The 27,494-nt window shown below is 44.4% G+C and overlaps 1 protein-coding gene across 1 annotated transcript in view; it reads left to right on the forward strand.

Moving 5' to 3' along the window:
* The window catches only part of SHISA6 (shisa family member 6), a 229,426-nt gene that overhangs the window by 104,746 nt on the left and 97,186 nt on the right, over positions 1–27,494 (forward strand). Inside the window, exon 6 of the mRNA XM_063456057.1 lies at positions 5,531–5,614. Coding sequence (XP_063312127.1) covers positions 5,531–5,614 — 84 coding nt within the window. The remainder of the gene's footprint in view (positions 1–5,530; positions 5,615–27,494) is intronic.

The following is a 27,494-nucleotide window of genomic DNA, read 5'->3' on the forward strand; positions in this document are numbered from 1 at the left end:
ATTGACAGAGCCTGCATGAAAAAAAAAAACTGGTTTCACTTTCAAACAGATGTAATTTACCTTAAAGGACCACTCTAGACACCCAGACCACTTCAGCTTAATGAAGTGGTCTGGGTGCCAGGTCCAGCTAGGGTTAACCCATTTTTTTATAAACATAGCAGTTTCAGAGAAACTGCTATGTTTATTAATGGGTTAAGCCTTCCCCCAAAGCCTCTAGTGGCTGTCTCATTGACAGCCGCTAGAGGCGCTTGCGTGATTCTCACTGTGAAAATCACAGTGAGAGCACGCAAGCGTCCATAGGAAAGCATTGTAAATGCTTTCCTATGAGACCGGCTGAATGCGCGCGCAGCTCTTGCCGCGTGCGCGCATTCAGCCGACGGGGCGGAACGGAGGCGGAGAGGAGGAGGAGAGCTCTCCGCCCAGCGCTGGAAAAAGGTAAGTTTTAACCCTTTTCCCCTTTCCAGAGCTGGGCGGGAGGGGGACCCTGAGGGTGGGGGCACCCTCAGGGCACTCTAGTGCCAGGAAAACGAGTATGTTTTCCTGGCACTAGAGTGGTCCTTTAAATAATTGTATCTCAATCTCTAAATTGAACTTTAATCACATACAGGAGCCTATTGCAGGGTCTAACAAGCTATTAACATAGCAGGGGATAAGAAAATCTGAATTAAACAGAACTTGCAATAAAGAAAGCCTAAATAGGGCTCTCTTTACAGGAAGTGTTTATGGAAGGCTGTGCAAGTCACATGCAGGGAGGTGTGACTAGGGTTCATAAACAAAGGGATTTAACTCCTAAATGGCAGAGCATTGAGCAGTGAGGCTGCAGGGGCATGTTCTATACACCAAAACTGCTTCATTAAGCTAAAGTTGTTCAGGTGACTATAGTGTCCCTTTAAAGTCAGAAAAATTGGGACCTGAAAGTAAACATTAATATTAATGAGGCATATATACATTTAAATAAATGTGTATCTTGCAATGCGTAAAAAAAAACAAAACAACGAAAAATGTGTTACTACCAGACGTAAAGCATAAAATAAACTATTAAACACTTTGGCTGTCAGTGAAGTTTTTTAAACTTTATCCGGTGCGCAAAGTGTTAGGCAATCAAAATGCAAATGGCCGCTGCATGTCAGAGTTTATACCCAGCTACACGTAGGTTGGCATGGGACTTGATATCTAACCATCCCTGGCAGTGCACATGTTGGGTTTGAACATACTAGATGTGGCCAAAATAGTAAAAAACAAAAAGTTAGCATTTAGTAATTATAAAAAAACCCAGAGTGAGGAAGACAGAATGACCTATAAGATTAGGCAGAAAGAGGCTAAACAAGTTATAAGAGCTTCCAAATCACACACAGAAGAGAAAATAGCACAGTCAGTAAAAAAGGGGGACAAAACTTTTTTTAGATATATAAATGAGAAAAGAAAAGTAAAACAAGGATTAGTCAGATTAAAAACAAAAGAAGGAAGGTATGTAGATGAGGATAAAGGTCTAGCTGACTGCCTCAATGAATATTTTTGTTCGGTATTTACAGATGAAAATGAAGGAAAGGGACCTCAGTTAAGAAAAAGGATAAATGAGTCATTTATTACACGTGGGTTTACAGAGGAAGAGGTTCTATTTCAACTGTCAAAAGTAAAGACAAATAAGTCAATGGGACCTGATGGAATACACCCAAAGCTATTAAAAGAGCTTAGTGGTGTACTAGCAAAACCATTAACAGATTTATTTAACCAATCATTGATAACAGGAGTAGTCCCAGAAGATTGGAAGTTAGCGAATGTTGTGCCCATTCACAAGAAAGGTAATAGGGAGGAGTCGGGCAACTATAGGCCAGTAAGCCTTACTTCAGTAGTGGGGAAAGTGATGGAAACCATGTTAAAGGATAGGATTGTTGAACATCTAAAAACACATGGATTTCAAGATCAGAGACAACATGGGTTTACTTCAGGGAGATCATGCCAAACTAATCTTATTGATTTTTTTGATTGGATAACTAAAATTATAGATCAGGGTGGTGCAGTAGACATTGCTTACCTAGATTTCAGTAAGGCTTTTGACACTGTTGCACATAGAAGGCTTATCAATAAACTACAATCTTTGAGTTTGGATTCCAATATTGTTGAATGGGTAAGGCAGTGGCTGAGTGACAGGCAACAGAGGGTTGTAGTCAATGGAGTATATTCGAAGCTTGGGCTTGTCACCAGTGGGGTACCTCAGGGATCTGTACTTGGACCCATTCTCTTTAATATTTTTATTAGTGATATTGCAGAAGGTCTTGATGGTAAGGTGTGTCTTTTTGCGGATGATACTAAGATATGTAACAGGGTTGATGTTCCAGGAGGGATAAGCCAAATGGAAAATGATTTAGGTAAACTAGAAAAATGGTCAGAGTTGTGGCAACTGACATTTAATGTGGATAAGTGCAAGATAATGCATCTTGGACGTAAAAACCCAAGGGCAGAGTACAGAATATTTGATAGAGTCCTAACCTCAACATCTGAGGAAAGGGATTTAGGGGTGATTATTTCTGATGACTTAAAGGTAGGCAGACAATGTAATAGAGCAGCAGGAAATGCTAGCAGAATGCTTGGTTGTATAGGGAGAGGTATTAGCAGTAGAAAGAGGGAAGTGCTCATGCCATTGTACAGAACACTGGTGAGACCTCACTTGGAGTACTGTACACAGTACTGGAGACCCTATCTTCAAAAGGATATTGATACCTTAGAGAGAGTTCAAAGAAGGGCTACTAAACTGGTTCATGGATTGCAGGATAAAACTTACCAGGAAAGGTTAAAGGATCTTAACATGTATAGCTTGGAGGAAAGACGAGACAGGGGGGATATGATAGAAACATTTAAATACATAAAGGGAATCAACACAGTAAAGGAGGAGACTATATTTAAAAGAAGAAAAACTACCACAACAAGAGGACATAGTCTTAAATTAGAGGGACAAAGGTTTAAAAATAATATCAGGAAGTATTACTTTACTGAGAGGGTAGTGGATGCATGGAATAGCCTTCCTGCTGAAGTGGTAGAGGTTAACACAGTAAAGGAGTTTAAGCATGCGTGGGATAGGCATAAGGCTATCCTAACTATAAGATAAGCCCACACTAATGAAAGTATTTAGAAAACTGGGCAGACTAGATGGGCCGAATGGTTCTTATCTGCCGTCACATTCTATGTTTCTATGTTTCTATACTACAGATCTGTCCTTCATTAACAAGACACCCTGTCTAAATAGGTTGGACACTAGAATTACGAGAGCACTGTTTTGAGTTCGAATTTGCATCTGGTGGATAATTAACTAAGGGTTTAGCATCTAGTTTAGCATTACTGGGGTAATACTTTTTGGGTTTATACAGTTTATTGCTGATATTTAATCTGTATCAGACAATGTGTAGACCGAGTCAATATTTCACTGTCTAGGTTAAGTCGAGGAATTTGGGTGGGTGATGAAGGCAGTTGTGGTTTGTAATGAGCTTTTTAGATTATTCTCCGAAGAAGCAACTTACGTCTTACTAATCGGTTTGTAGAGTTTCACCAGTTTATCCATAAACTGATAAATCATTGTGTGCGTTAGTAAAGTCCTTTCCTTTGATTTATCAAACCAAGAGAAACATTTCCCAGTTCTAGAGTCTGAGTGAGTGTGTATATCATTGTATGTGTGACCCGGTCACCGTTAACTCTTCTCTGTCATCACCTGTTCTTTGTCCTTTGTTTTTGATTATTCTAGTTGTTAAAATTGTAATTAAAGTTTAAATTAATTGAGTTTTATAGTATTTTGTGTTCCCTTTGTTGGTGGGTGATGGAATTTATAGAACAAAACATAGCTAAACAAAACCAATAGTTATTTAAAATGTTAGTGTTTATTCATTAAACACTTAACTAGTTGTGCAAATGAGTAAAAATGGTAAGTCCTATGGGGGTGGGAAGAATCTCAAAATGTTGTTGTTTTTTTTTTACTCTTAACCCTGCATGTATGACCAAAGTAGTGAAATCCATAGTCAGTGCAGCCCAATACTTGGTTTATTGAATAATAAGCTTAGACCATTCCAACAAACTTCCAATAACTATGGGTTATTTACATTTTAAACTAGATAACCTCAAGGCTGGTACAACATATACAAGAAATAGCCATACACACATGACACATTCCATGACCTCCGTCAAATATTCTTGCCCTTGTCTAGAGCAGGTCTTCTCCTTAAAGGAACACTATAGTCACATAAATTACTATAGCTAAATAAAGCAGTTTTAGTGTATAGATCATTCCCCTGTAATTTCACTGCTCAATTCACTGTAATTTAGGAGTTAAATCACTTTGTTTCTGTTTATGCAGCCCTAGCCACACCTCCCCTGGCTATGATTGACAGAGCCCTCATGAAAAAAAAAACTGGTTTCACTTTCAAACAGATGTAATTTACCTTAAATAATTGTATCTCAATCTCTAAATTGAACTTTAATCACATACAGGAGGCTCTTGCAGGGTCTAGCAAGCTATTAACATAGCAGGGGATAAGAAATTCTTAATTAAACAGAACTTGCAACAAAGAAAGCCTAAATAGGGCTCTGTTTACAGGAAGTGTTTATGGAAGGCTGTGCAAGTCACATGCAGGGAGGTGTGACTAGGGTTCATAAACAAAGGGATTTAACGCCTAAATGGCAGAGGATTGAGCAGTGAGGCTGCAGGGGCATGTTCTATACACCAAAACTGCTTCATTAAGCTAAAGTTGTTCAGGTGACTATAATGTCCCTTTAATAATAGTTTATTTCTGCGCAGTATTTCTGTGACATAGATACATTGATTCTCAACTAGCTTGGAGGTAGAAACCAGGCCAATCATATTGCATGTCTTCTGCTTCTTTCATGTGTCGTCAGAAGCGTAGCGAGGTCATGAGTTGCTCCAGAGGCAAGACTCTTATTTGCGCCCTCAAATCGTTTCCAAGTCCACATTGCGTAGCACTGACCCAGGAACCAGGAAGCACATCTAGTGCCCGTCTGATTGACTGCCACTAGAGGTGTCCCTAGGGAGCAATGCAAACACTGCCTTTTCTCTTAAAAGGCAGTGTTGTTTACATTAAAATGCCTGACTATATGCACATTTAGCTGTAGTTGTTCATGCGACTATAGAGTCCTTTTAAAACTGATACATGTCTAAGCAGCTTGAGAACATGTCACTAATTTAATTCCTGACCTAAACAAATTGTTACGATAACACGCAATTCATTGAATGGGCATATTTAATTCTAGATGCTACTCGGTGCAAGGGCTTGGCAGGCAATTGGCACAGACGATACAATTCATTGATGATTATTCTGCTGCTGTCACTTTAACTAAGAGTCTGTGGTGTATTTGCTGTTTTGTGACATCCGTGAATGTTCCGGTACAAGCACAGAGCTGATGTGTCTGGTGTTAGTGTTACTCATTTTTCACTTTCCATGTGAAGCCTGGAGCTCCACGTTGGTTTTCTGATTCAAGGTGAATCAGAGCGCCAGCTGTGAGAATTTATATGTATTTTTATCTGCAGCGGGAGTCAAGGACTTTGCTCACTGGAGTCCAGATGTGATCAAGAACTGCAGACGAGAGAAGAGGAAGATGCAAGAAGGGACGGGTAAGTGGGCCTTAGGTGCCCCAAAAAACCAAGGACTACGGTGCAGAGATAGAATGTAATTTATTCTTTAAAGGCAAAATTATACCTTAAAATAATCAGGGCTAGTTTGCTTTTAACAGAAATGTGCAGAGACCTGTAGAAAGTGCATTTTTACCAGGCTACATTGTGGGTGACTTGAATGCCACTTAAAGGGACACTCTAGTCACCAAAACAAGCTGAGCTTAATGAAGCCGTTTGGGCGTATAGATCATGTCTCTAAAGTTTCACTGCTCGATTCTCTGCCATTTAGGAGTTAAATCACTTTTGTTTCTGTCCATCCAGCCACAGCCACACCTCCCCTGGCTGTGACTGACAGCAACAAATGGTTTAATTTTCAATCAGATATTAACTTGCTTCAGAAGTTTGTATCTCCTTCTCTTTAAATACAACTTTAATCAAAGACAGGAGGCTGTTGTCAGAGCAGGAGATATAAAAAAAAAAATCTAAATTAATCAGAATATGCAATAAAAGAAGTGTTTTACAAGACGTTTTTAAGTAGGCCGTGTAATTCACATGCAGGTAGGTGTGACTAGGATTGCATAAACAAAGTGATTTAACTCGTGAATGGCAGAGAAATGAGCAGTAAGCCTGCAGGGGCATGATCTGTACACCAAAACTACTTTATTAAGCTAAAGTTGTTTTGGTGACTATAGTGTCCCTTTAATTAACAAGGACACTAATTGTTTATGTTATACTAGTTCTCAAATCTCAAGTATTATTATACTAAGTTCTGAAATGTTGTACAAACAGCGGCCCATAAACAATTGGGAGAAAAGTGCGTATTGTAACAAAATGTCTGCTTCTTATACGATGCTATTATTAACAGAGCCAATTAAACCAGCATTGCTTCTAGGAAAGACTGCACATTTACCAAAATATAATAGGCCATTATTATTTCCTGCTTGTATTTCTGGATAAAGAAAATGAAATATTTAGAATTCAAAACCATCAAAATGTTGTTAAATAAGATATCTGAGTCTCCTTCAAGGGTAGTTATCTTAAATAATTAACTTATGAAATGTTATATGCTTTAACCCCTTAAGGTAATTGTCCAAGCTCTGAACTAAAACAAAACCTAGAATTTGTGCTATTTGTTTGTTCCACCTTAATTTAAGGGTTTCTCTTAAAGTACACTCATAATTAATATATTGTTTTTAAAGGACAGAAATGGCTTTCTTTAATACATTATGTATACATAAAACAACATTAAGTGTGAATAAGATGTTAGAAATGGGGGAAAATGGAAAACAAAACCTGTATTTTCATATTTCTGCTGATAATAATTTGTACACATGAAGTGCAACTAAAGAAAAAAAAAACTCTCAAAATTCATGTATCAGTCTTGATTGTTAAATTACTATTTTGTCTAGAATCTAAATTAATGTTCGGTTGGGAGGGTTAACTTCATACCAGGGTAGTCAACCTTTTAATACCTACTGCCCACTTTTGTATCTTTGTTGATGGTAAAAATGTCCTTACCACCCACCTGTGCCACTGTAACTAATATTATAGCGCAAGTGCGATTTTAAATATTTTTTTAGAAAGGAGGGTGTGTGTGTGAGCAGTGTAGGGTGTGTGTGTGAGCAGTGTAGTGTGTGTGTGTGTGTGAGCAGTGTAGTGTGTGTGTGTGTGTGTGTGTGTGTGTGTGCAGGCAGTGTGTCAGGGGGCAGTGTGTGTGTGTAAGGGGGGGCAGTGTGTGTGTGTAAGGGGGGGCAGTCTGTGTGTGTAAGGGGGGGCAGTCTGTGTTTGTGTGTGGTGCATAGGGTCTATGCTGTGTGTAGGTGGGTGAGATGTGAAAATCTGAATGTCTCCTCCTCCCTTCTTTGTACCTTTTACCAGGGAGGGGGGACATAATGCAGCAAGCCCTGGTGGTCCAGTGGGGGCATGTTCACTTTAGCCAGCTGCTACTCCGGCTGCAGGCTGACTCTCCTGTCCTCCTACAGTGAGGGGAAAAAAGTATTGCCCACTGACAAAATATTGATCAGTCAATAGTGATGTCCCGAACAGTTTGCCGGGAACCGTTCGCCAGCGAACATAGCCGCGAATAGGTCCGCCGCTATTCGTCATGGAGGTGGGAGGGTCTGGGAGGGAGGGTCTGCTGGTGATTGGCTGGAATGTATCTGCTGACTGTGAGGTACAGGGTCAAAGTTTACTCAATGATGACGAATAAGGGGCGGACCGCACATCGCGCGTGTTCGCAACTGAGAACACGCTATGTTCGCCGGCGAACGGTTCCTGGCGAACTGTTCGGGACATCACTATCAGTCAACAATTTTATAATAAAAAATAACAACAAAGTTATAAATTGATTTGCATGTCAATGAGTGAAATAAGTATTTGACCCCTTCGACTTCGTACTTGGTGGCAAAACCCTTGTTGGCAATCACAGAGGTCAGACAATTCTTGTAGTTGGCCACCAGGTTTGCATCTGGCCACCAGGTTTGGATCTCCCCTGCCTTTCTTGGTCCACGGCCATCGAGGCCCACCAGGCGTTTTCTGCAGAACCCACCACCGCCCACCCGAAATCCCAAATCGCCCACTAGTGGGCGGTAGGGACCACGTTGACTACCCCTTCCCTAAACCAACTCCTCCAACTCTATACCAACCCTACCTCTAACACTATGTTTACACTGACACTACACTATCCCTAACCCTAAAACAGCAATCCTTACCTTATCCTAACACTAACCATAATCCTACACCTAACCCTTAGGAATCTGCTTTTCTCATACCTGCAGATGGATATCCCAGCTAAAAGATAATATAGGTAAAGAGCTATCTGTGACTGCCAGGTCCGGACTGGCCATCGAGCAAACCGGGCAATGCCTGGTTGGCTGCGATGGCCATGGGCAGAGGCCGGCAGGAAAGATCAAGAGACCTCCCCTGCCGGCCCATGCAGGGCAGCACCGGCCCCAAGATGGAGTTCTGTCCCATCATGGGCCAGAGGGCAGATTGGGGAGTGAGCCGCACACCCCCCATGCATGCCGAGCAGCTTGCTTCTCTCCCTCTCGCGAGCTCCAAGATTATCAGAGTGTTGCCATGGTTACCCACGGCAACGCTCTGAAAAACCAGTGTGATTTATTTATTTTTTGTTTAATTATTACATTAATAATTTATGCCTATATCCAACCATTATATATACACACACTGCACCCACTGCACTCCCTGCATTAACTCACAAACACACTGCACCCCCTGCACTAAAAAAACAAAATGTATATACCCCTATATACACATTACACCTTATGCACTTACACACAAACACATTGCACAGACTCTATACCCCTCTATAAATACTACACCCTCTGCACTTACACACAAACACACTACAGACATTCTATACCCCTGTATGCACACTATACCCCATGCACTCACACAAACACACTACACACACTCTATACCCCTTTCAGACACACTATACCTCTGGCACTACCTACAGTACACACAGTAAACACACTCTATACCCCCATACACTACACTTCCTGCACTCACATACTTTATACCCCTATAAACACACACATTACACCCCCTGCATGCACACACACTTATCTATATCCCCTATAAACACACATTCTACATGCCCTGTACACATTACACCACCTATGCATACATTACCGCACCTATACACATGTGCTCTACAGCCCTTATATGCATACACACACTTGAGCCCCTAGATACTCACAAACACACAGTACAGCCCTTACATGCACACACTACATCCCCTAGGCCCACACACACACACACTTTACAACCCAGAAACACACACACACACACACACACACATACTTTACAACCCAGAAACACACACACCACAGCCCCTAGCCACACGTAGTACCCCACAAACAGTAATTTGGTGGAGGAGGGCCGGTGTGCGTCAATGGTGGTGACACTACACGCCCCCTTTCTGACCCCACCCCTCCTAGTGGGCTGCTCTGCCTTTAATTGCCCGGGCTGAATTTTTGTCCCCGTCCGGCCCAGGTGACTGCTATCTTGTGGCATTTTGCTGCATGAAAGGGAGCATTCTGAGTGTTCCATTACCCTCTCCTCCTCCTGTTGGATGACTGGTTCATTAAGAACGCCCTTTTATGAAAAACAAACTGTGGCATAGATTAACAATGTCACATTCTAGTATCCACATCCCAATGGTTTCTGTTTTGTCCGTTAGCTTAGGCAAGTGCTTCTCCACTAAGCGCTGCATATCAGGCTGCTGTCCGTTACCCATACTGTTAGGAACACAGCATCTTATACGGGAGAAAGGCACATTAATTAACAAGAACTAAAAATGCTAATATATTCTACACTACAATTTTTTTATTCATTTTTTAAACATATGCTACAATCATGCCAGCATTACCCTGTCGGTCGACACAGGAGGCATGGTGCCCATAAATCTGCAGATCTGGTCGGTCTAGGCATTCAGTGACAAACACCTCCTGGGGTGTCTAGTCCCTTGTTGCAGCAATCGCTCTCACCTTCCTAGGTATATAACTATGGGCTTTATTTATTAATCAGAATCCACTTCCCAAAGTTCTGTACAAAACAGCAGAGCTAAAAAAAAGAAAAAAAAATCTTGAATTTGCCTTTTTTGACCTAAATTTGACAATTGGTTGTCACTAGCCACTATTCAGTGTATAGCGCCTTTTGGACATGTTTATAGCAGATTTTCAATAGATTCTGAAAATGTCTAATTTTAGGCAAAAATAGCCAAACAGGGAAAATGGATCCAAATCTGCAGTATTTTAAGTTTTTAAATATCTTAATATGTTACGTTTGTCAAAGTTCACTTTGAATTCCAGACAATGCATGCGCCCATATCTAACCGTGTGTTTTGTTTTATTTGCTATGCACGGAACTGTAGTAAATTAAAAATCTGAATTGCAACATTTAGTCTAATATCGAAAAAAAAATTCAAATCGGCTATTTTAGGGCAAAGTCACCAATTCAGTATTTTATCCAGAATTTAGCATTAATGGGAAATGTAGTTAACAGATATATGTGGAAACAGCATCAGCCATCTGAGTTACGCGATTAACCGTATTCAAATTTGATTTTTAACTGGTGCAAACTACAAAAGAAAAAAAAAATGTAAATAGTGCCGTATAGTTCTAGGGCAGTTTGTGTGCAGCGTACAAAACTATAAGTCCAGGTTTAATTAAAGAAATAAAATGCTTGACTGCTGACCCATGTAAACCTTCCCGCTGCCCAATAATTACACAGAAACCTGTATAGGGGGTAAGGGCAACGGCCACAGCTTTATTAACTTTGAAGCAGCATTAAGTTGCAACTGTCAGCTGATGGGGGTGATTATACCACCAGACAGATATCCATTTCAGTTCTCAGACTACGAAACAGCCTGCCTTCTGCCTTCAGCCCAAGCAGGCTGCGACCCCCCAATACGAATCGGTACTTGCCTTCACATGCGCTGGCCAGGTATCCTGCCACTGCGATGTCTGCCTCCTTCCCCCCTCCCCTGGCATCGTGCCCCCTGCCGTCAGTGCCCACTCAATCTCCACTTGCAGCCGGACATTAAAAAAAATTCAGACCTATCAGATTTAGGTGGACCCCATCCTTCCACATCAAGTTGCTGTTGTTACCCTTCAATTTGACATGCCTGACCATGATACTCCCAAGCCGCCAGAACAAACCTAGCAATGGTCATGTTGAGTTTCCGCCTACTGCACTCGAGCCCTTTTGCATGAGGCAGGCGCTGCCAACATGGCCTGGGAACCACCTCTGACCACACCACTGTTCCGAATGCCATACACCGGGCAACATTGTCCTTTATCGAGTGAATCATTACCCATCATTGCCCCCTGCGTGAATAACCAGTATAATAGCCACGGGGACGAACCTGCTGAGGAAATGGCACTCTGGACAAACTCCAAATACCCCTCCACCGAACACGAGCCGTGTCGTAGGAAAACCGCAAGGTATGGCTAGAAGGGTGCTCCTCAGCCCACCTTGCCGCCCAGTAGACGTATGAGTGCCCTAATATCCATACGTAACGGGTAGGAGGACCTAAAAGAACAAATAAGAACCGGAAACAACCACACCCGCCTCCATCCCCCACTATCAATGCACTATAACAGATGAGGCCGGACATACAATTGAAACCTACCAGAACTCCACCTACCCAACCTCTTCACCGATGCCAGCATGCTAGCCTGAGTGGATGCACTGATACGGAAGGAATGGGCCGAGTAACCTGCCGGACTCCTCCCACTAGCGACCAACGACTCCCTCAACACCTTGGAGAACTGATACCGCGTCACAGAGACCCATCCCAATGATCCCGGACCTCCAAGAAGCGACGAAACAAACACACTGGGCAAAACTCCACGCCCGCTATACCAATCCGAACCCACGCACCCACTCCCGTTTGATCCATCTTAGATTTACAGATTTGTATATCCATAAACCCATCCGACCATCGTACGTCAGCCAACAGCAGTGGAGTCCCCGTCCGTCGGCTGGCAGCCACCAACTCCCCTTTCCGAAACGTCCAAAAGAAACAAAACAAAAACGCCACTCTAAACAATAAAACCTCATATTCCGAACTGCACACTCGCCGCAACACCCCCAACAATTCTCAGAGCAACTGAACTGAAATCTGCCTTCGCCGATCTGGAACTCTCCTAGTGCGCAATCCCCTCAGTACAACCGCCAACCGGGGAATCTAAACAAAAACGACAGAGCGGCCAGAGCCTTCTCTGCCGCGGCAGAGGACCGACCCCCTCCAGTAAACTATTAAAGAACAGAAGGGTTACCTTGAAGTACCCAGTGTCCGACGCCAGGCTCCTGTCCCCAGTCACGAACCGCAGCCATTTGGCCCAGACCACCCAGTACGTTTTCCACGATGACGCCGACAACGACTCCAACACCAAACCCATCAATCCTCCGAACTGAGCTCCCATAAAGACTTCAGGCAAGGTTGCCCCTCCCGATCCGCCTCTCGGAAACGCTGCCACTGGAACCGAGAAAGTGCATCATCGATGACATTTTCCACCCCGGGCACATGATACACCCTAACCCACACATTATACTGTAAAGGCAGCAGGATCAAGAGCTGCAGCAATGCCAATGCCAGTGGTAATGCAGAAGAGGAACGATTAATCATGTGGACAACACTCATGTTGTCAGTGTAAAAATTTACCGTTATATCCCTCAAGTCCTGACACCACAATTTGGAAGAGTTCCAGAAACATAAGGTACCACATGAGATCCCCACCCTTCCAAGCCTCCGGCCAAGCCCCTGCACACCACTGACCCTTAAAGTATGCCCCAAAGCCAATAGATCCTGATGCATCTGTGAAGAGTTCCAATGCCGAGTTAACCACTGTCGTTCGCAGCCAGCATGACCTACCATTGTACAGCTCCAGGAAGGAAACGGTACCCGAATCCCCACCGTCGCCAAGGATAACCATCGACAGAAAGCTCGACCCATGGGTAGCACCCAAAACGCAAATGCCAGGTGACCCAGCAAGACCTGAAGCTGCCTCAATTGCACCATTTTTTCCCCTTTCACCAGATCAACCCACCGCAGCAGGACAGAGACCTTCTCATCCGGCAACCAAAAAATCATCCTGGCAGAATTAATTTCCACCCCAAGGAACGAAAGAACCTCCGCCGGACCCTCCATCCTCTTCTCCGCTACCGGAATGCCAAAATCCGCCGTGACCTCCTGGAAAACCTGCAGGAGCTCCGCACAAATCTGCCCGCCCCATGCTCCAACAAACAAAAAGTCATCCAGGTAATGGGTAACCCGATTGGAATCCCGCACCACCACCCACTCCAGAAAGGAGGCAAATGTCTCAAAATACGAACAGGAGATGGCACATGTCGTAATAAAACCACCCTTCAAAATGGCAACCCAGGAGGTGATAGCACCCTGAATGCACAGGCAACAATGGGAACGCCGATTCAATATCTGACTTCGCTAACAAGGCCCCAGTCCCTGTCTCCCGGACCAACTCCAGCGCCCTGTCAAATGACGCGTAGCGCACCCGGCTGAATCTATCCCGTCATTAACAGACTCACCTGCAGGATAAGACAAGTGTTGAATCATGCGATAGACCCCCTCCTCCTTCTTGGTGACCAAACCCAATGGCGACACTCAAAGGTTATCACACGGGGAGAAGGTAAACTGCCCCACCATCCTCCCCAAGCGAACCTTTTTTTCCAGTTTTTCCCGCAACATCACTTCCCTACCCCAAACCGAACGCAAATTGTGAGCAAAACGCAGCTCCAACGAAAGAACAAAAGGAATCGAAAACCCCACCAAAAATCAGTCCTCCAGAATCAACGCCTCACGCCGCCTACTGTACTGCACGAGCCATGGCGCCATCCTTACCACACTCACCGGAGTCCATGCCTTTTGCTGCTTCCCCTTTTGGAAGCTCCTGTTTTTTTTTTTTTTTAAGCAGTGCGCCACTGGGTGAGCTCCTCAGCAGTGTGAGAACTCATATCTAAACCTGCAGGAAATATACCACCTGCAGTGGCTCTTGTTAAAGAGTCAACAAACCCCGCTTTTGGGCCCAGCCGGCACACCAGTGTGTCCGCTGGCTACTTCCTGAAAGGGCGACGGCCGACTAGGGGTCATCAGGAGCAGCCAAAGGCTGCCATCCTGCATCCCAAAATCCAACCACAGACACGCTGCCATCTTCTGCCTAAACTGCTGGTCAAATCGGAACCAGCATTGACCCCCATAATTTTTGTAAGCACCCCAATGAGATCTAAGTACCTGAACAACGCAGGGGCCCTATCCGTGAAACGACAGGAAAGAATACTCACAAGCACATTAAAGGCCTGCAATCAGTTCCCAAACGTACGTGGGATCTGCTTGCTCTTCTCCCCTTCCCCTGGCTCACCCCTACGAGGCCTATCCACTGGAAGAACCAGTGATAACAAATCTACATACTTGCCCAAGGGAGCCAATTCGCACCCCGGGATGCTGGGGTGGAACACGCCCTGCTGCGCTGCTTGCGCACACCCTGTCGCTGGCGCCTCACTACCCCCCGGCGCATCCCCTGGAAACTTAGCCACTAATGCCCTCAGCAAGCACAACACCTCATCCTGTGATTCCCTAGGCACTCCCTGCCTGACACCCAAACTACCTCAAGCCCCTGTGCTGGCTGACTCACCAGACACAGGCAGACTGCTCCTCCTGGTCCTCCTGGCCTCCTTGTCCAGAACCTGAGTCCTCCGCCATCCAGAAGCCGACCCCGCCATAGGTCGCCATCTTCCGCCTCCGCTGCTCAGGCCGCCTCCACTTGCCTTCCACAGCCAACCGCTCACCCGGTTCCCATCTTCCTCTGGTCCTACCTCCTCCCAAAGCCGACCGCTCACCCAGCTGCCATCTTCCTCCGGTCCTGCATCCTGTTCCAGGTGAGCCTCCAGGCTCCCTGGCTCTCCGGGCTGCTGTGCCCTATTCAAAGATGGTGGGGCCTGTGATGTCAGCACACTCCATTGCGCCGTCACGTACGCGCCCTGTGTCGCCTCACCTGACGTCCTTCTTCCTGCTCTGACGTCACTTCCTGCCTCACCGGAAGAGAAGCTGGACTGGACTCCTCAAGCGCGCCGTCCTGCTGCCGCCATCTTGGGCTGGGAGGCCTTCACCCACTCCAAGCCGCCAGGGCCAGATTAAGAGCACACTGGGCCTGGTGCTGACAATTATGATGGGCCTATTTACAGAATCTTATCGACCAAAAACACTAAAACAATCATACCTCCCAAGCATCATATATCTGATAGAGATGGTATTGGAGGGAAACTCAAAAGATGCAGCTATACGAAAACACATTCTATGCTAATCTCTCTCTAATTTATGCTTTCATCTTTCAAGTAAATCCATACCCCCTAACAGCAGTGTCCAGTGAAGCAGGAAGTCAATGGGCGGGGTAAAAGGGTGTGCCACTGGCATGCGAATCACATGGCCAGAACTGCCAAAAGGGGCGAAGATGCTCAAAAAGGGGACATGTCTGTCCAAAGAATTGGAAGGACAGCCTGGCATGAATGCATGTCCGGCTGCCCACCAATCATGCATGCTGTCCAACTAAGGGCATACAATGCAGGCAGCACCCTGAGCTCTGAGCTTTACATAAATGCGTCTAATGATGTGTTCGCTCCATGCTTTCTATGGACTGTCCCCTAGCACTCACATGTCCACTTGTCTCCTTACCTTCTTACTAGCAGGCAGAAGCTCCTGGTATAAAGTCTGGGACAGAGAAAAGGTGTATGTAGTGAGTGTAGAAGAAAGGGGACATGCCACAATGTTAGAGAGACAAAAGTCTGCATTATCTAAACTAATTTTATTGTCAGCCTGTCCACACAAGTCTTGTTCCCATGCATCTATCTTAAGCTTCCAAACTTAAAGGGACACTATAGTCACCAGAACAACTACAGCGTTTTGTATTTGTTCTGGTAAGTAGAATCCTTCCCTTCAGGCTTTTTGCAGTAAACACTGTCTTTTCAGAGAACATAACTCCAATGGCCACTCCTTAGATGGCTGCTAGAGGTGCTTCCTGGGAAAGCACTGCCTAGTGTGCAGCACTGCCATTCAGTGTCTCCACCCTCTGCATGCAGACACTGAACTTTCCTCATAAAGATGCATTGAATAAATTTTTCTTTATGAGGAGATGTTGCCTAGTTGACAGTCTCAGTCAATCCTATGGGGAAGCAATGTCATTTGCTCAGACAACCACTTCTGATGATGTCAGCAGACAGTGTCAGTTCAGAGGCAGAGCCTGCAGCTGCAGACTTGAATACAAGTAAGATTTTACTATATTTAGGGAGGCAAAAGAGGGCGAGGGGGGCTAGAGGTTGGTTTAAACATAATACATAATTGTGTTCCTGACCCTATAGTGTTCCTTTAAGCAAGAGTATGTGAAGAGTAGTTAGGGTTGCCACCTTTCTTGGAAACAAATACCAGCCTTAATCATTTGTATAATTAATTAGTTATGTGTGACATCACATGATGTAAATCACAAGGAGTGACGCAAGAGAAAATTCTGTAAAATCACCAACAAACTACTTACAGTTTGATTCTGCTGTATAGATGGATTGCTCCCAGTGTCTCCCTGTCTCCCAGTGTCTCAGTCTCGCAAGTCACACAGTCTCTCAGTGTCCCTATGTATCACAGCAGCAGTGTCCTTACGTCGCCCAGTCCCCCAGTCTCCCAGTGTTCCCATGTCTCAGTGTGTCCCCATGTCACTAGGATACTAGGGGACACAGTAAGACATGGGTACACTGAGAGACCCAGGTTCACTGAGACACTTGGGGACACTGGGAGACATGGGGCACTGAGACACTTGGGGACACTGGGAGACATGGGGACACTGAGTCACTAGGGACACTGAGACATGGGGACACAGACACTGGGAGACACAGTAAGACATGGGTACACTGAGAGACCCGGGGACACTGAGACACTTGGGGACACTGAGACACTAGGGACACAGGCTGGGGGACATGGGAACATGGGGACACAGCACTGTGTCCCTAGTTTCTCCATTTCCCAATGTCTCAGTGTCTCCCAATGTCCCCATATCTCAGTGTCCCCTAGTGTCTCAGTGTCCCCATGTTTTCCAGTGTCCCCAAGTGTCTGTGTCCCCAGGTCTCGTGGTATCTGTGTCCCTGCGTGTCATCCAGTGTCCCCATGTGTCCCCTAGTGCCTCAGTGTCCCCATGTCTCCCTGCTGCCTTTCCCCCCATCCCTCACTTACCTGAGCTGTAGATCTGCTGTCTGGATTCTCTGTGCTGTGTAGCTGCTCCCCCACAGATTAGTGAGTAATAGAGAGAGGCAGGGAGCGATATGCTGTAACTTCCTATTACTGCCTCTCTCCACACACACAGTGACCCCTACTGGCCGGTGCTGGTATTGCAGAATAATCTCTGTTTATATTGAGAAAAATACCTGCATTTGTATTGCCGGTATTACTGCAATACTGGCACGGCCAGGCAGCCTCAAATACCGGCTGTTCCAGTAAAATACCAGTCAGGTGGCAAACCTAAGAGTAGTGTGTAAAAAAAAAAAAAAAAAAAAAAAAAAAAATCTTTTTTTTTTTTTTTTAAATGGGCCTATTCCATGGGCCTGGGCCTGGAGCTGCAGCTCCATCAGCCCCTATGTTAATCCAGCCCTGCAAGCCGCAGCCGCCTGCCAGCAGCCCAGACAGTCACCGGAACACCTCCAACCGCTGCTCCGACTCCTCCAGCTTCTCCTCCACTCAGTCTTCCACTGCTCTGCTGCACCGGGCTGTGGGAAAGGTGCGTTGGAGGTCTGGATGGCCTGGGCCTCCTGCCGCCATCATGCCTCTGGCCGTCCACCATAGAATCCCCGCCACTAGTCGCCTGCACCCAAGACCTGGTCCCATTCTCCGCCAGGTAGGCCTGCAGCACAGCAATCACTGCATCCCGAGACACCGCAGCCATAGCCAGGAATGCTGTAGGTGAGTAATGGAAAACACTGGTGCTCTGCCAAGAACAAACTGCTTGTCTCACATTCATATATATTTTTTTAGCACCAATACCACTCTCGTGGAAAGCGCTCCTAGCGTTATACTCCTTCCTTTGTAGTGGTAAGTGCTCACCCCCCAGACTCCCTTATATCTGCCCCCACTTTCTGCAACATTGTTTCCCCCTTTTATACCAACCCTTTTCGTGGCCAGCAGTCATGCTTCCCTTCCTTGGCAGTCCAGAGAATATCTTTCTTTTATCTTTCATTTACTAAATCAAAAATTACATGTTAGATTGAGGTAGCACAACAAAGGAAATGGTACATGAAATAAGCCAACATATGCATTATTAAAAAATGTCTTTAAAAACTGCTGAAGCATTTTTTTTTTATTAAATGTTAACGCGTAGACATATTTATGCTCTATTGGTTAATGTCGGATTTTTGTGGCAACTGCTTTAATAATTTTTATTAATTAATTAATTAATTTAATAATAACTTTGTAATGCATGCGCATAAAACAAGGTGTGCTGCTGGGTTTTTAAAGCTATATAATTTGGCAGACGCAATAAATATTTCTCTTTAGGGGGCAAACGTACGCCGTAATGGCAGCCTCCCAATGGCACTATTCACGTGCGCCCTTTACAGAGAACGTGCAAAATAAAATTTTAAAAAAGGGCTAGAATGCAGTATTTCCATATTGCTGGGGATGAACTGCTACTGGTGACATTATCTGTCAGTCACTTCACTGTCCATTCTTATTGGCTGTTTCTCAAGAGAGGTGGGACCAGTATAGCGAATGTCGGCTAATTAGAGAGCAGCAAATAGAGTGTCTGCACCAATCACCACTCTGTGGCACCACCCACAAAAGTATAGTTAAATGACCGACGCATACCATCACCAATAGCAGGTCAAAAAAGAGCAGCCAATAAAAGTCTGATGTGAAAACAGAAAGCACTTGGAGAATAGCCCACACATAAAATTTTCCAATGAATGCTGAAAATTTGAGTTTTAAAAGTAAAAAGGGCGTTTGTCTTTTTTTTATTCCGCTTATATTTCTTGTTTTAGGATGTGAGCTTTAAACAGTTAACCCCCCCCCCCCCCCCCCCCCAAAAAAAAAAAAAAATCACCTCTGTTTTCCTTTTAATGAATCGAATTAGACCGTTAAGTAAGTGACATAAAGTTTTCTTTATCAAGTGAAGAAGTGGTCACTCAAAGCACTGAAAATACAAAGGTCAGTAATGTCTAGCCTTTGGCACCCCAATTATTGGCGACCTTGCTTTCCATGATGTTCCAATGCCAGCCAGTTGGCGTGCGGAACGATAGGCACACATTCTATTTCCAACCTTTACATCCATGTTTATTGCATAAAATGAAGGGAATTTGCTAGGAGATCCGGTAAATGGAAAGGGGATCATTAAATTCATTATGTCATTAGGTAATTTTAATCCTAACCCAGACATTGTTCATTATTACGTATATACCTATTGGTTAATTCTTTATTTTTAGCCATGTAATGAGCATGTACGTCTTCTGATTCTTATTATGTACCCATTTTATTATAATGGCTGTTATTTGGCAGTATTTTCAGTACAATTATGTCAAGTCATATAGTGACATCTACTTGAAAACCTTTTACTAAAGGCCGGATGTACGTCATTGCCAGTAATGCGGTACATCGCTCGGAAGAATGAAAGTGGCTCTGTCATCCGATATCTCGTCTTATTGCACTGTAAAACCCAAACTTCCTGCGGGCTTGGTGGGTATTTCGGTTTATTAGCCAGCTGGAATTCTGTGTTACTTTTTTCATGCGCAGTGGAATGCTAGTAACCAATTGGCTCAGTTTTGGAAATCCTGGTTTGTGATTGGCTGTTGAAACGTGTGGTTCGGCTTGCAGGAACGGTTCAGGATACAGAGCTGGACTGACCTTGCTGGGAACTCAAATTGTGACTATGACAACCCAGGTGACACAAATGCTGTAATTTCTTTTCCGATCCTTTCTAAGTCATTTGTACTTTGTTAAGAAGTGGTACTTTTATCTCTAAAATATGGCTGTGCCACCTATGCGGTGTTTTGAACCGTGTTTTGTAGAGTATAGAAACGTACATGTTTCATTAAGAAACCTATGTCATCATCTTCTAACATTATAATAATAGTGGTGATTTACATACCTTTAGACTGCAATGACTTCACAAAAGTGGGCGGCACCATCAACATTGTATTTTTATCTACAACGCAACTACAACAGTACACAAGATAAATTACAAACGCACGTTGCTTGAATGCCGTGTTCTGTATTTTGTGCGTTATACATTGGCATTTTCATTTTTGGGCCAGCCACTAGTAGCTTTCCCCATCTCTGATCTTGTCAAAAAGACATTGCTTGCCTATATTCTTTTAAAGACATTGTTAAACCTGTAGGGAATATTACTAGCTATGCCTCGGGCTTCTATTAGAGATAACTGATAAATTGAAGTAAAATCCAGCTACTGAGTGGCTTCCTATTGGTTGAATGTAGTTACTGCAGCCAATCCGCTCCTGCCTACTAACAGAACTATGATGCAGAACCTTCTTGTGTGTTTTCTTTTTTTTTTTCTTTTCACTCTTTATCAGACTTAAAACCCGAAAAAAAAGGTTAGACATTTAATTTCCACAACAAGACAGAATTAATCTAAAAGCTGGCGAAAATTCATTTATAATGACATTTGTGCCTGCAGTCATAATTAATACTTGTGGCACTGCTATGAAATCACAGCCAATAATTCAATCTTGTGTCTATCCTCGGACATGTATTATGCATCCTCCTGATTTAATATATTGGGGTTAGACCAAGAACGTCCGCTTGCATGGTTATTGATGCAATACCAACCAATCACTGAGCAAGACCTCTGCCAACAGATCGACCTTCTAAGCCCACGTCGGTCTGTTGTGAGTCACTGTGCACAATCTCTGCTTAATATTTTATTATGTTTGTGCTTTAAAACAGATTACACCATGGGTAGTACATATGCATAACATTTCGGAATGGTAAACCTAAAAATCGTTCCTTACTAACGTGAACCATTTGTGTACTTGTATTAAATTATATTTGAGGATGCTACCGTAACTGATATTTTTCTTGAATTTTCATAAACCCACAGTATGTATTTATTTTTTTATCTTTCCAACTTGTGAAATTAATGGTATACCTCCCTCCACGTGTATTCTGTACTGTTCCCATATGTGTCCGATATCAAACCTCCTCCTAGCATGTATCCTGTATCACTTTATTCCCCCACATGTATCATATATCAAACCAAGCCCCCTTGTCTCCTTTACCACTAAATCACCCATCTATAGAAGGGTAGTCCCTTACCACCACATGTTTGTTTTCCCAAACTCCCTATTACTATAAAACGTCTTATCCCCTGTGTATTTTATTTCTATAACTCAACTTCCCATCACATGTATGTATTTAGGCACATGTATCTTGTGCACCTACTTATTCAACCCTCCCCACACATGTATCTTGTACTAAATATCCCCCATATATATTGATTCGCGCACATGTATCCAATTCACCCCTTTCCACCACTTATCCAATACCAAACATGTTATCACTTTCCCAACACATGTATCCAATAACACCCATTCCATAATGTGTATTCTATTTATTTCACTGCTGGGACATGTTCTTTTCGTAATTAATAACTTTAATTAATTTAACCCAATTCAAAGTTTAATGTTGTATCAGCTGTATTAAATGCATACCAATGATTTATACTTTATGTTTACAAAAAACTAAGCAAAAAACTCAGCAGGGTCAGAGAATAAACCTGGACAGCAGAACAGGGGTCCAACATTTCTACCCATCCAGCATGTATACAATACCACCCCTCTACCCATCCAGCATGTATACAATACCACCCCTCTACCCAATCCAGCATGTATACAATACCACCCCTCTACCCAATCCAGCATGTATACAATACCACCCCTCTACCCAATCCAGCATGTATACAATACCACCCCTCTACCCATCCAGCATGTATACAATACCACCCCTCTACCCAATCCAGCATGTATACAATACCACCCCTCTACCCAATCCAGCATGTATACAATGCCATCCCTCTACCCAACCAGCATGTATACAATACCACCCCTCTTCCCAATACAGCATGTATACAATACCACCCCTCTACCCATCAAGCATGTATACAATACCACTCTCTACCCAATCCAGCATGTATACAATGCCATCCCTCTACCCAATCCAGCATGTATACAATACCACCCCTCTACCCATCCAGCATGTATACAATACCACTCTCTACCCAATCCGGCATGTATACAATACCACCCCTCTACCCATCCAGCATGTATACAATACCACCCCTCTACCCAATCCAGCATGTATACAATACCACCCCTCTACCCAACCAGCATGTATACAATACCACCCCTCTACCCATCCAGCATGTATACAATACCACCCCTCTACCCAATCCAGCATATATACAATACCACCCCTCTACCCAATCCAACATGTATACAATACCACCCCTCTACCCAATCCAGCATGTATACAATGCCATCCCTCTGCCTATCCAGCATGTATACAATACCACTCTCTACCCAATCCGGCATGTATACAATACCACTCTCTACCCAATCCAGCATGTATACAATACCACCCCTCTACCCATCCAGCATGTATACAATACCACCCCTCTACCCATCCAGCATGTATACAATACCACCCCTCTACCCAATCCAGCATGTATACAATACCACCCCTCTACCCAACCAGCATGTATACAATACCACCCCTCTACCTATCCAGCATGTATACAATACCACCCCTCTACCCATCAAGCATGTATACAATACCACTCTCTACCCAATCCAGCATGTATACAATACCACCCCTCTACCCACCCAGCATGTATACAATACCACCCCTCTACCCACCCAGCATGTATACAATGCCATCCCTCTACCCAATCCAGCATGTATACAATACCACCCCTCTACCCATCCAGCATGTATACAATACCACTCTCTACCCAATCCGGCATGTATACAATGCCATCCCTCTACCCAATCCAGCATGTATACAATACCACCCCTCTACCCATCCAGCATGTATACAATACCACCCCTCTACCCAATCCAGCATGTATACAATACCACCCCTCTACCCAATCCAGCATGTATACAATACCACCCCTCTACCCAACCAGCATGAATACAATACCACCCCTCTTCCCAATCCAGCATGTATACAATACCACCCCTCTACCCATCCAGCATGTATACAATACCACCCCTCTACCCAATCCAGCATGTATACAATACCACCCCTCTACCCAATCCAGCATGTATACAATACCACCCCTCTACCCAATCCAGCATGTATACAATACCACCCCTCTACCCAATCCAGCATGTATACAATGCCATCCCTCTACCCATCCAGCATGTATACAATGCCACCCCTCTACCCATCCAGCATGTATACAATACCACTCTCTACCCAATCCAGCATGTATACAATACCACCCCTCTTCCCAATCCAGCATGTATACAATACCACTCTCTACCCATCCAGCATGTATACAATACCACCCCTCTTCCCAATCCAGCATGTATACAATACCACCCCTCTACCCAATCCAGCATGTATACAATATCACCCCTCTACCCAATCCAGCATGTATACAATACCACCCCTCTACCCAATCCAGCATGTATACAATATCACCCCTCTTCCCAATCCAGCATGTATACAATACCATCCCTCTACCCAACCAGCATGTATACAATACCACCCCTCTACCCAATCCAGCATGTATACAATACCACCCCTCTACCCAATCCAGCATGTATACAATGCCATCCCTCTACCCATCCAGCATGTATACAATGCCACCCCTCTACCCATCCAGCATGTATACAATACCACTCTCTACCCAATCCAGCATGTATACAATACCACCCCTCTTCCCAATCCAGCATGTATACAATACCACTCTCTACCCATCCAGCATGTATACAATACCACCCCTCTACCCAATCCAGCATGTATACAATACCACCCCTCTACCCACCCAGCATGTATACAATACCACTCTCTACCCAATCCAGCATGTATACAATACCACCCCTCTACCCAATCCAGCATGTATACAATACCACCCCTCTTCCCAATCCAGCATGTATACAATACCACCCCTCTACCCAATCCAGCATGTATACAATATCACCCCTCTACCCAATCCAGCATGTATACAATACCACCCCTCTTCCCAATCCAGCATGTATACAATACCACCCCTCTACCCAATCCAGCATATATACAATACCACCCCTCTACCCAATCCAGCATGTATACAATACCACCCCTCTACCCAATCCAGCATGTATACAATATCACCCCTCTTCCCAATCCAGCATGTATACAATACCACCCCTCTTCCCAATCCAGCATGTATACAATACCACCCCTCTACCCAATCCAGCATGTATACAATACCACCCCTCTTCCCAATCCAGCATGTATACAATACCACCCCTCTACCCAATCCAGCATGTATACAATATCACCCCTCTACCCAATCCAGCATGTATACAATGCCATCCCTCTACCCATCCAGCATGTATACAATACCACCCCTCTACCCAATCCAGCATGTATACAATGCCATCCCTCTACCCATCCAGCATGTATACAATACCACCCCTCTACCCAATCCAGCATGTATACAATGCCATCCCTCTACCCATCCAGCATGTATACAATACCACTCTCTAACCAATCCAGCATGTATACAATGCCATCCCTCTACCCAATCCAGCATGTATACAATACCACCCCTCTACCCACCCAGCATGTATACAATACCACCCCTCTACCCACCCAGCATGTATACAATACCACTCTCTACCCAATCCAGCATGTATACAATACCACCCCTCTACCTATCCAGCATGTATACAATACCACCCCTCTACCCACCCAGCATGTTTACTATACCACCCTGTACATAACCAACATGTATACTATACCAACCCCCTACCCATCCCAGCATGTATACAATACCACCACCCCTATGCAACCAACATGTATACTATACCACCCCTCTACCCATCCAGCATGAATACTATACCACCCCTCTACCCAACATTGTATACTATAACACCCCTCTACCCATCCAGCATGAATACTATACCACCCCTCTACCCAACATTGTATACTATAACACCCCTCTATCCAACAATGTATACTGTACCACCCCTCTATCCAACAATGTATACCGTACCACCCTCTACCCACCCAGCATGTATATTATACCACCCCATCTGTAAATGTGTATCTTATACTATTTTATGTTGTATTTATATTGTAGAACTGATAATAATGATATACGCGTTTTTCATCCTGAAAGAGACTGTGGCGAAACCAGCTTCGCCACTGTGAACTGGAGAGGCCTGGCTGCTGGCCTCCTGCCCGCTGACTATGGCCCCTGGACGTGTTGCACTTTAGAAACTATATTTGGGGAGGTAATAATTTGTATTGCTGCTGCTGGCCCTTTAAAAGCATCTATGGACATATTGGGACTTTTGGGACTACTGTCCCTTTAAGACTGTGATACATATTCTAGTGTACTGCCTGTAATATTATATGTGTATTAAGTTTAACCTGGGATATGTATGCAGCATTCATCTGATTGTTCGGTAGAATCACTCCATTTATTATATTGAGTGAAACTACCGAACAACCAGACCACCCAGGAATAAGTGTGCCTCCAATTACAGTTTGCAACAATGTTGCAAACGGGTAATTGGCACTCAGTGTAATGTATCCTTTGTCCTCTGGGTGGCCGCCATTCGGGAAACAAACACGTGGCGGCGGCCATCTTAAACTACCGAACAGCGGTGTTTTGCCGTCGAGTGTCTGGAACTAAAATCGGACACTTGACTAGGCAAACACCGCTGAGACCTCCATACTTCCAGAAATTCGTATGGAAACTACCGAATGACCCGCCGTTCGGTAGAAAGAACCCCACAAACAAGGGAATTCATTCTAACCCTCTCCAGGCTCTATAACACAGGCAATTCGCCTGTTTTCATTCCCTTGTTTGTGACCGACCGCAGGGCCAAAATGCATGGAACTGATTTCGGATACTTTACCCATGCGGTCGGTCAATACTTTAAAGTTCCATAACTCCTGAACCATTTATCCGAATGGGCTGATTCTTCTTGCATATGTTGTCCCCCTGAATAAGGGCTATCAGGGGATACCTGTTTTGGAGGTGTAGCATATGTATTTGGGGTACATCCAGGAATTGGGGAAAAAGGTGTACAGTATAATTGTGTTAAGTGTTAATCTAAGGGGAGGAAATGTGTGGGAGGTACATCCATGTGATTGGTTAATTTCATCCTCCCCCTGGGAGTGTCCTGTATGTACTTGTTGGTAATAAAAGCCAGACTGGGTGTCCCAGTCTTGAGTTCCTGCTTAACCCTCAAAATGAAGTGTCGTCTCGTTCTTGGGGGGGATTGGATTGTAAGCTGACTGCCAAGAGTGTAAGCCGATTGTATGCTTTTCTTGTTCAGCTGTTCCAGTTCGGAGTGTATTTCGTATCCAGCTCGTGAGTTCTGATGTTCTGCAGTAGCTGTGCCTGTCTATGGAAAAGGGGATTATCGCCTAAACGCATTTTTCCCATTGTATGCTGAAACGGTCCGTTACAATTGGTGGCAAGCGGCGGGATCGTTCCTACAACCAGAGGGACAGCTACAGACAACACCATTTCTGGATTACAAATTGAGGGCAACGCTAGTATCCGTACAGCGACCCTATCTACAAAGGAACTCAGAAAATGGAGGAGAAGTTGCAGGATAGATTGTACGGTTCCGTACTCCGGAGGCATAGAGCAATGTCAGAAGAGGACATGTTGATGTACAGAGAGACTGTCAGAGCCGAATTGTGGGACGAAGCCCTAGAGGAAGTACAGTATTCACGAGGGGATCAGCGCCGCAGCAGAAGGCAGCGAATTCTGGCTAGAATGGCAGAGCGGATGCCCCTCCTGAGAAAACAGACCACAGAAAAGTGGGTGACTAGACTCGAGATTCTAGTATACGCAGAACTGGTGCTCGACGACGCATACCAGGCGCTACAGTGGTACGCGGCTCAGTGTGTCCCCAGGATGGCAGAGTATGAGTTCCCAGAAGGCGGAGATTACACTGGCCCCGGTCTATTTTGGGATAATAGTGGTGACGAGGACTTTGGGGAAGATGCCGACTATCGTTTTTGGGACCTGTACGGCATCCGGGAGAACATGCTGGGTCTCTTTGGCGCTATTGACCTCGAGGCAGACCTACGATATTTAGTTACCCAGGAATGGAACCTGGA

This window comes from Pelobates fuscus, chromosome 5 (genome assembly GCF_036172605.1).
Source record: "Pelobates fuscus isolate aPelFus1 chromosome 5, aPelFus1.pri, whole genome shotgun sequence".
NCBI classification, from domain to species: Eukaryota; Metazoa; Chordata; class Amphibia; order Anura; family Pelobatidae; genus Pelobates; species Pelobates fuscus.